The sequence below is a fragment of the Sinohyriopsis cumingii genome, chromosome 8 (assembly GCF_028554795.1).
Source record: "Sinohyriopsis cumingii isolate HCF-2022 chromosome 8, ASM2855479v2, whole genome shotgun sequence".
Classification (NCBI taxonomy): domain Eukaryota; kingdom Metazoa; phylum Mollusca; class Bivalvia; order Unionida; family Unionidae; genus Sinohyriopsis; species Sinohyriopsis cumingii.
In genome coordinates, this window is record NC_142968.1 from 44,244,004 (window position 1) to 44,255,722 (window position 11,719).

Here is an 11,719-nt window from a genome sequence, read left to right on the forward strand (position 1 = left end):
TTTATTTATGATGACCAATGCAAATGCTTAATACCTGTATACATTTTTATACATTTCCTGCATGATAACAAGACCCTATACTAATGTAATCCTTCATTCGAAGTTGGTAAACATGGCGCTCAGACAGGGGAAAAAAGTCTCACTGAAAATTGCATTATTTAAATCATTCGGAGAATGTATATTTTCAAGAAACGTTACGTATTTATAAATTTCAGTCCAGCTCTTAAAAGTCATCTCTTTTCAACATTCACGCCTTTAATTCAACAGTTTTGCGGCGTTCCTGTTGTGGTTTTCAACAAATATTTGACTTCCTGTAATCCAGTCCTTCCACTAAATGGACAGTATTGTTCAGTATTATAGCACGTTTATTACATGCTACAAAAAAAAATAGATTTGGTCTAGCACGTAATACGATAAAAAGTTTCCGTAGGAATCTCTCTTTTGTGCCCAAAATTCTAACTTACAAATTGGGATTTTTGCAATTGCCGTTCACATGACAATTTTCTGAACTTTTGCGTTACGATGCCATTGATATGTAAACCATAATATGACACTGAGATGTAGACCATAATTTGACACTGAGATATAATCCACACTATGAAACTAACATATAAACCATACTATGACATTGAGATGTAAACCACACTATGACACTGAGATGTAAACCACACTATGACAATGAGATGTAATTATACTATAGAGATGTACACCAAACTATGAAACTAACATATAAACCATACTATGCCATTGTCATTGAGATGTAAACCACACTATGACACTGAGATGTAAACCATACTATGACATTGAGGTAAACCACGCTATGACAATGAGATGTAAACCACACTATGACAATGAGATGTAAACCACACTATGACACTGAGATGTAAACCACACTATGGCATGGAGATGTACACCACACTATGTATCTGAGATGTAGACCAGACTATGACACTGAGATGTAAACCACACTATGACACTGAGATGTAAACCACACTATGACACTGAGATGTAAACCACACACTGACACTGAGATGTAAACGACACTATGACACTGAGATGTAAACCACAATATGACACTGAGATGCAAACCACACTATGACACTGAGATGTAAACCATGTTATGAAACTGTGACGACAATCATATATTGACATTGAGATATAAAACCACAGTATGACATTCAGATGTAAACTATACTATGACATCGAGATATAAACCACACTATGACACTGAGATGCAAATCATACTATTGAGATATAAACCATTGTATGACATTGAGATATAAACCCTAGTATGACATTAAGATGTAAACTATAATATGACAATGAGATAAAAACTATACTATGACATTGGGAAATAAACCATACTCTGATATTGAGATATGAACCATACTATGACATTGAGATATGAACCATAATGGATCCTGCAAGCAATCCTGTTCTTTTCCCTTTCAATTATTCCCACATTTACAATACTTTTATAAAATTTATTTTACTCTCATTGTGATTTGTCAAGATTTTTCGAGCTTATATTTGTGTGATTTTCAATTGGATTTCAAAGCGATGGCTGAGTGGTTGTTGCTTTTAAGGGCGCATTTAACATATTCATGTCTATATCATGCCGAGAAAAGGCAAGCTAACTGCCTTTCCCAAATCATTATGTAATCGCGCCGACGGCAGTGCCTGTTTTTTGGACACCGAAGGACATATATGTTAATAATAATAATAATAATAATAATAATAATAATAATAATAATGAGGACTTTGTATAGCGCCTAATCTGTAGATGCTCTAAGCGCTTTACAACATTTTTCAACACCTATAAGATAAAAATCATATATAATGATATGATTACAAAAACAAACATCATGAAATTAGAAAACACTAAAAAATCATGCTGAGAATATTTAAGGTAGGAATAATTATTAGGTCGAGATTAGCGAAAATCAATAAATTTACGAACCATGAGTTAAATTACTTACTGTGTATAGAAGTGATTCAACATACTGCTTTATGGCCCTTTCAGCCTCTCTCTGTCTGCTCATTACATCAGTACCGTTCGTCTTGTCGAGCCAACTAGAAGATGCATCGAATGATAGGCGTGTGAGCAAAACATATTGTATCTATATAACGAGCGATAACAACAATTATTTTAATATTATGCCCATTATGGTCTTCAACATAACTAAATATGTTGATTTTTAGTTCTACTGGCAAAGCCGGATCAAAGGCGAAATAAATGAAGCAGTTGCTTCAAGGCCCACGCCTGGCAAGGGACCAATCAACGCAATGAAGAGGTACTTTATTTTATTTATGTATTAATTTACTTTGTTGGTGGTGGGTTGGGTTTTTTTAACTAAAAAAATATTGCTCTACAGCTACTACCTACCAGCTTAATTTGGCGTTGTTTACTGGTCTCGGACCAGAATATATAATTGCCAGTTTCCCGTTGTCCTTCGTCTGTCATCCCAAGCTCCTCCATTCGTTAGCATATGATTTTTATAGCTAAACTACTATAATAAACTAAAGGTATGTGCGATTAGTATTTCCATTTCCATTTTATATATTAATGGGACGTCGGTATTGGGGAAATATTCCTCAGCCCGAGTAATTAGCTATTTGCTAGGGGCAAACGTCACAGTGCAGTGTTGATGAGATTTCATGATGACATGATTTAGTTTGATAGTGACTTCAGGTCAGAGCCGCATAAGTGGGCACGGAGTTGTTCATATTAAAATCTAATTTTGTTTATTGATTGTGTACCTCCATGGGAACAACTTGTGATAGGGACTGATAATTTGTACAATGGAATCATTCAGAATGGAGACACCTTTATATTTTTTGCTAAGATGGTAGATATGATGTAGAGTTACAGGCGCAATGAGGCTTAAAATCATAATTTGACTGACCTAGGGACAAAGTAGGAAAAATAGTATTTGGTGTTTGAGTTGTATTTATATCATCACGGCGTCGAGCACTAACGATACGGAAATGTAATAAGGAGAAACCATGCACTTGTGAGGTTGGCAAGATGAATTTCTTTTTTCAAGTATTCCTGTTTGAGAGGGTTCATCCGTATGGGTGTTGTTTCACAGGTTTTTGAATTTACAATTTCAATGTCATGGAAAATTTTGTTTGTTCTTGTAGGAACATCTGGAAATAAGAGCCTATATTCAAATAATAACTGTTTACGTTCATTCCTTTTTCGTTGTTACAAATGAGAAAGTTTCTGGTCCAGATCACTCATAATTTCTGAATTCCGAAGATCTGTCACTCCAATAGCAGTAGAGTCCGATGATATTCCTTCACATAAATCTTCACTAAGTGAGACAGGTACAACTAAATCAATTGCAGTTTTAGCCTGGCTATCTCCTGCAATATAATGGTACTCCTCACATTTGTTTAGATCACAGGAGTACTATTATTATAATTTTACTCATTCATTGTCTTCTTAACTTTGTAAGGGCCGTGATATCTAATCTAAAGAAAATTTTGAAGAATGAGCAAGAGAGGCAGAACTCTATTACTAGACTCAAAAGCTCTCTCCATTCTAGTTCTATCAAACCATAATTTCACTTCTGACTTGAACGGCTGAATGCCAGATTCAAGCGTAATTAGCTGGAAAGTTACAGACCAAAACGTTGACCCTTGACCAGATTGGACAAATTTGGGAAGGCCAAATTGAGGGGGGTGGGTTTTAAATAAAAAAAAACTTTATCAAAGCTTTTACTATGGTTTTAGATTTAATATTCCTTAAAGGAATTGCCTCTGGAAACCTCTGGTAACCTTGTTGACGCACACATTGTGGTCAACAAGTATTGGTTTCCTGACTTGGTCTTAGGTATGGGACCAACATAACCTACCTAAATTCTGCTAAATGGTTCGTCAAATGCAAATGAGCCTTAGGTATCTTCTGATTGGGTTTCCTGCCATTTGACAAGTATGACAAGATCTACAGTATTTACAAATATCACTTTTGATTTTCGGAGAAAAAAATGTGAGTCAAGATCTTGTGATAAGTCTTATTAATCCTTAAATGACCAACCAAAGGAGTTTTATGGGCCAGACTAAGTATTTCCTGTCTGTGTGATAGTTCACTTACCACTCGTCACCAGCAGGTACCTCGGGAGGTCTCCATTTTCTCATAAGAATTTCGTTTTTAATGACATAACAGACAGGTACTTCAGTGGCTTCAGTTTCACTAATGGCCTTTTGAAACAAACAAGAGATCTCGTGATCTTTTTCCTGATCAACGACAAGTGATTGTCGTTTGTCACCCTGATTAGAATAAAGAGAATGGGTCGTTAAAAGAGGATCACTGTGATCAATACATTTTGACTGATCCAAACAAGGAGTGAAAGTGACCTCATCAAAAGCATGATCAATACATGTGTCAGCTAAAGGAATACTTTCCTGATCAATATCATTCTCAAGAGCTTTTATTTGCCATAGCTCTAGTAATTGCACAAGCTGGGTATAAATCAGGGAATCCCTTTTTTAAGAGGACAAATTTTCTGATCCAAACAAGCTTTTCAGTTACAAGTGGATTGACCACGGCCTTATCTACAGCTAGGTCGCTGCCTAGTAATAAATGAATGCCCTAAACGGGTAAAACAGATACTGTTTCCGACTGTCGCGAGTCCTCAGACTAAGTCAGATGACAAATGTACACAATGGATAGGAACATTAACAAAGCTGCATTCTACTCCCTGAATAAGAACACTCTCATTAGAAGAAGACTTCTCAGAAAAAGGCAAAGTACCTGATAATAAAAGACTCTGAGAAGCTCATGTGTCCCTTAAAATTTTATTAGTGATAGGATTGGCCGAATCGCCCATGAGTGATATAGAACCCTTCGATATGGATGGTTCATAGTTCTCCATAATAAAATCAGACTGGGGTTTATTAGACCCAACAAATGTATTGTTTTCAATACATAACCGTGACCTTGACCTCTTAGAAACAAGATCATTTGGAATAGGTCTACCTTAATTCAGATGCTTATTTTTCATTTGTAGCAATCAGAATTAAAGTGTCCTTTCTTCTTGCAATAGGTACACGTAGAAAGAGACATGGATCTTTGATCAAGCTTATCATAAGCTTGATTTTTAAAAAGTTGTGCCAGACTGAAGGGCTGAAATACTTTTCTTCCAGAAGACTGCTGATTAGAAGACTTGCCTACAAAATAAATTTTATGAGCTAAAGAATATTCGTCAGTGGCACGAGCAGCATTTTCCAAGGTTTTAACCTTATGCTCGTCAAAATAAATCCTAATGTCACTATCGACACAGTTCTTAAATTATTCAAGTAATAGGAGTTGTCCGATACTTTCATAATCTTTATTAACCTTTCTAGACGAGTACCACCGATCAAATTGTCTTGCTTTTCCCCATGCAAATTCGACATAACTCTGGTCAGTTGATTTTCTTGAATTCCTAAAAACCTTGTCGATAAGTTTCAGGGACTAACTTCTATAACCCATCAAGATATAGTCCTTAACTACACTATAGTCAGCACCCTATTTTAGTGACAGTGAATTCTAAATATCACTAGCTTTACCAGTAAATACACACTGTAGTAATAGTCTAGTGCTCTCTTGGCCACTTCAACCTTTCAGTAAAAAAAATTTTTCAAATGTACGAAAATATTGATCTACTTCTTTTTCGATAAAAGGAGGTACTAACTTGATATTTCTTAAAACATCACAAGTAGGGGAGTGTTTTCCCTTTGCCAGTTCTAATTCTTTTAACCGAATTTGAAATTCGTTTTCTTTCTTTTCTCTTTGCATTTACATTTGCATCAACCTATCGTCTTTATCTTTCTCAAATTGCATATGTCTTACTTCCATCTCTTTGTGAAACTGCATTTGTCTTTCATCTTTTTCTTTCTGAAACTGCATTTGTCGTTCCTCCCTTTTTCTTTCCATTTGTATCATTTCTATCTGAACCTGAACACGTCTTATCTCTAGTTCCAACTTTCTTTTTTAGCTGTACTTCCATTTTCAAATTTTACAGCCATTCCTAGGTGAAATTAAAAAAATTCTCTACTTTTGATGACATTGGAAAAAAGCCTGTTGATTTCACTAAAGATTTCAAAATTGTAAAATAATGCTTGGAATGTAAAAAATTTCAAAAACATGGTGAAATTTAAATTTCAAAAACAAAGTCTTCTGAAATATTTTTGTCGAAATTCATATATCCCGAGGACTAGCGACCCAATTTTCTTTGTTACGTTTTATTCCCTTTAAAACAGTAAAAAGAAAAGGATAAAGACAACAAGCTTTGTAAAATTGAACAAATAATTTATTTCCCTAGAAAAACAAGTTAAAATGAGAAAAAGAGCTTACGGTTCTACAAATCAAATCCAAATATAATCCCAGAATTAAAAATAGAAGTCCTAGAAATAAAAAGACCTAAACCAATCCGAGTTGGAGTCCTGATAATAAAAAATCCAAGATGGAGGACGATGACTTATGCAATAGTCAGTGCTGTCTTGATTTGTAAACAGTTCCTTGTTGAACCACAGAAATTAATATTGCAGTTTTGAATTCCGAATAAAATTTCAATAATATAATTCTGTATGAGCACTTAAATATTTGCAGGGAAAAGAATTAATGATTCCATAAAATAGACTTTCGACTCAAACTGGTCACAACAAAACATCTTTACGTGTCAGTGGTTTATAGCCCAACTGACTAAATGGTCTAATATAAAAAGGTTATTCACTAATTTAAGACGCAAAACAGATTCCCGTATGAGGGTCACATGATTATGTTTCTAGGACAATATATAAACTTTTTACATGCATAACATTACGTACTCCAAGCATGGCCTCGACTAAAACCAGTGATTTTCACTCTGAGAAAGAATAAAAATAAAATTAAAGAAAGTTGTTTACTTCAACTCACTGATTTCTGAATCAAGATCAGGAACTAGATAAGCATTAGATACTAAGTTCTTATTATTAGTGTTTACGAAAAAACAGTCAGGTCAAAGTAATTTCTGGAAAATGTCAGATCCAGTAAATAAAGTTACATTTCAATAGCATTTCAATAGCATACAATTGTAGTATATTTAATTTTCATATACTATGTTTAAATGATAGACGCAATATATAAGTTTTCGGTGATGCCTATTCTAATTAAAATCAGTATAGATAACGTTCTGCGAAAATAGTAACATATCGTTTGGCAAAATAGACGAATTGAACAATTCTACTATCTTACAACAGCTGTTATTGGGGCCCCGAGTGGCCGAGTGGTCTAAAGCACTCTCTGTTACGGATCATTGCCATCTCACCTCTGTCTGCGTGGGTTCGAGTCTAGGATTCGGCCAATGTGGGTTATGTGAGAAAACTTGCCAGTAGCTTCTCGAGGGTCGGTGGTTCTTTCCGGGGATTTCCCAGGTTCTTCCTCCACCGTTATTACTGGCCGCCATAAATAGCCTATATTGTGCTGAAAAAAGGCGTTAAACTCTACAACAACAGCAACAACAACAGCTGTTATTCATTCTTTATATAATTTAAAATAGCTTCTTCCCAATCTCATTTTATATGCACAAATCATTATGTAATCGCACCTGCAGTGCTTAGTATGTCAACCCATTAGGACGAGAATCGGGATGACGACAAAGAAGACACGTTGTAAACGGTGACGAAGCGAGGAAACAAGTCAGTTGTGAAAATACTCACTGTTCAAAGAAACTGTAATCTACAACAACCAACAGTTCAATTTTGTAGCCAACGATTGGTCCAATGACAGTACCACGTGCTTCAGCAAACCGGTCAACCAATACGTCCTCGCCTGTCGGACAGTGAAATATAGAAAAACATTTTAACATTTCTTACAATGATTGATGTACACTTCAAAACATTGAGAAAGGTGTTTATTGTAAGATGCTCTTTATTTCATTATAAATGCCAACGGTTTTCAATAGTGGAGTTAATGACGTAAACACATGCATCTATTTGTAAAATTATTCGGTAAACTTGCTGGTTAATGAATTAGAAATTCTTAAGAAAGAAGGAATCGGTAACGAAAGATTGATTCTCTGGACATACTAAACTGATAACGGAAGATGATCAGAATCATTTCATGAGAAACTCAAACTAATTGAACCTAGTTCTCATTTTTCTCCCATCAAAAAGTCTCAAATGGTCGTAGAGTTGTCGCCAATTACGTAATATGTTAGTCTTTCCTCCCATTCGTCCGCCTAGCGTATCCTTACTTTTAACTTTATTCGAACGATTTTCTGTTAAGGCAGTTAAATCCCATCAAACTATTATGCCTACAAGTTCATTGGGAGACACTGAAGATTTCCTGGTGAATACTAGTAAATATCTGGAGGCCTTTGCATTTTTACGACTTCTATTTTTAGAAGAGAAGTCAAAACAGTGGACAAGTAGTAAAGATATCACGAATTTCTCTCATTATAAAAGATTTACGTTGCGATTAAAATTATTAATAAAAAAAGTATTTGAAACCGTTCAGTTTATGTAATTTTTAATGTTGTTGATTGACGCAATGATGTGAGAAAAAACAAAACATGGGCCCAAATTTTCAATTCGTTTAGGTCTGAAATGCATCCTACCATTTTCGCAATTAAACAAAGAAAAGATACAGCCTTTGGACATATAATACATTGCACGAGTAGATGTTGAAATTGTAAATAAAGGTGTTTTACAGCAGATGATTAGAATGGCGTATGCACTGATGCTTATCTCAACAAATACATTGTGGTAAGTGATATCGCCACAAATGGAGTTTGAGAGAGAGAGAGAGAGAGAGAGAGAGAGAGAGAGGAGGCAGGGAGAGATGGATGTTACTGTCTTACCTGCTTCATGGCGGGCATCCGTCTTTTGAAAAACGTTGCAAAGAAATATCACCAAATGGAGATATCCAGTATGGAAGATCATGTTGTTACATCTAAGTACAGAATACTGGCGTGCGAACCAGTCTGTGACAGTCACATTATCCATATCGTATCAGTATCAAATAATTAATATATGTCTTATTTGACCATGATGTCAACTCTAGACAAAACATACCTTTATTTTTTCCCTGTTAATCAGGTGCACAAGACAGGGATTTTTTCTCAGAGTATGAGCAAAACTAGAGGCGATAAAAAATAGAATCGTTCTGGAAATATTTAAAACAAATTATGCGTTTTGGAGGGTTGCGGTATGTGGATGACATTTTGTCCCAACATAATGTGCAATAAAACAAGTATTATGTGAGCATCAGGTAACAAACCTGCTAAATTAGTGTCATGATAAAATGAGTACTTGTCTGCACATTTTATTTCCATTCAGCAACATCATTACTCAGACAAATGTATTTTAATTCTTTTGATGCATGTCTGGTTGGTCTGTATCACTAAGTTTTTTTTAACCTTCTTTCAAAAATTTAGATTTTTTAACTTTCCTATTTTCTCCTTGGCACTACAATACTTAACAAACAAGTAATATCTTGGATTTTCTGGTAAAAAGGATTCTTTTATAGTTGAGAAAAATGTGATATTTTTCTCAAGCTGTATAGGTCATCAGTTCTTTTTATGCACCAAGTCTCTGGTGTAAATTTTACAAATTGCATGCTACTTACATAATTTTGACTAGTCTTACCTATGACAAGAATCTCATTACTGTCTAATAAATTACAAGTAATCTACGGAAAATCTCAGTTTTATGAGAAATTTAGTGAACCGCGACCAGCACTTATAAGGAACACATATATCGTTTCAAATTTTGCAAGTATTTATTATCGCCAGTTATGGATTGTATCGAACTACTTTGTACAATTACAAAAAAGTCGGAGTCTCGTAGCAGAAGTAAATTATATATATATATATATATATATATATATATATATATATATATATATATATATATATATATATATATATATATATATATATAAAGAGAGAGAGAGAGAGATAATGTTCCAATCAAACTTTATTTGAGGCTTATGAGGTACGCATATCGAAAGTTGAAACCAGACTATATATGAGATTAGCGATTAAAACAAAAAAAATAATTACCGTTGTACTTTCCTAATAGATTTTCTGGAGTCAATGTCTCTCAGATATTATTATATATTATGTCTTGTTTTACGATTCTGATCGATAAATGTAAACAGGGTATGTGACCTTTACACAGCTTGTAGATGACCTAACTGTGTGACATATTGAGGTTAACTTTGACCCTGCCATTCGTCCAGCGTCTTTCGTCGTGTTTTCATGAAAATATGGTTCCTTTCCAAATATCAGCTTGACAGAGGCCATCATGATATAAACGTGTTTAAAATATGTACACAAATGATACCAAAAGCCATTAAGAGTGGCTACCATTACTGGAAATAACCAATGTCTGAGACTTTACAGGATCATTGACTAACTCTGACCAAACATGACAGCGTCCTTGCAACGAGGCCTTCCAAATTGTACACGAATGATTCATATCTTTCTTAAGAGTTAGATGGAACTATGGAAAAAGAAAAACATTTCCTGGAATTCTTCTCAGATATAGCTCTCCCAGTTTTAACCACATTTTACGAACAAATCCGGGCAACGTACAGTCGAAAGTTTGTACAGTTATGCTGATCTTCCATCGACAATATTCGCCACTATCATAGCCAAAAGTTTGACATTGTCTCAAAATCAACTCGACCGAACCTAAACGAATCCTACACAATGCATTTTGCATCTTTTCATTAAACTTCATACAAAGGATGCCAATCAACCTCAGATGTTGCCACAATTGTTGGAAATTAGCAACAACCAAAATAATTTTAAGCGATTGATTCATTTAGATCTTTTAACAGTTTTGATAAATCGTAACATGAATGCCTCTCTGCGCATAAACCTGCTACAGCGACCACTTGAAAACAGAGGTCAACTGTCTTTTATGGCCAAGTATTCTGGGTCTCATTTATTCATAAACCAACATACATTTTTATGTAAACATAGATCACCTGACTGGAACGACCACTGCTAACAGTGCTAATCAATAATAAAAAATTCTTCCTAAAAGCCATGGCACCGGGTGACCTAGTGGCCTAAGGCGCTTGCTCACACATCACACCTCAACGTGAGTTCGAGTCTCAGATATATCAATGTGGATATGCGAGAACGCTTGCCAGTGGCTTCTCGTGGTTCTTCCCAGGGTCTTTCAAGTTCTTCCTACACCAGATATACTGGCAACATAAATAATCTAGCATGTGCTGAAAATGGTGTTAAACCCCACAAAATCAAACCTTCTTTAAAAAATTTTTTTTATCTAGTTGTGTACAACCTATACCGAACCACTTTCCACTGTGACTGCAATTACTAACAAGAAGAAAAACATATTCTGCATCTAATTACGTTTTTCAGCACAAATTAGCCTCTCAGTGGTATTTGTTTGGCTTTTAGGCATACATGTGCTACGTTAGCGATATCTTATATATAAACACCCACATTTGTCTGTGTGTCCCGGTTCCCAAACCAGAGGTCTTGAGTTCTAAACTCTATGTGGAATCCCAATTTATTTTAAATACTTTTTTATTTTTATGTTCAAAATGCCTTTTAAGCTCGCTCATCTAAATTTTGTTTTACTTTATTTTTATTCCCGTCATAGGACGGGCAATTAACCTAGTCTGAGTATTGTACTTGGTACATGTATGAATGGATGGATGGATACGCGTGGGCATTTATGGATAGATGTTAAAATTACATGTTCTTTAAAACAT

The 11,719-nt window shown here is 34.9% G+C and overlaps 1 protein-coding gene across 1 annotated transcript in view; it reads right to left on the reverse strand.

Moving 5' to 3' along the window:
- LOC149793393 (uncharacterized) overlaps window positions 1–8,973 on the reverse strand; it is a 70,642-nt gene extending 61,669 nt beyond the window's left edge. Inside the window, exons 1-3 of the mRNA XM_089968994.1 lie at window positions 8,829–8,973; window positions 7,687–7,798; window positions 1,980–2,073 (exon numbers count right to left, since the gene is read on the reverse strand). Coding sequence (XP_089825120.1) covers window positions 1,980–2,073; window positions 7,687–7,798; window positions 8,829–8,973 — 351 coding nt within the window. The remainder of the gene's footprint in view (window positions 1–1,979; window positions 2,074–7,686; window positions 7,799–8,828) is intronic.
- Between the last annotated feature and the right edge of the window lie 2,746 nt (window positions 8,974–11,719).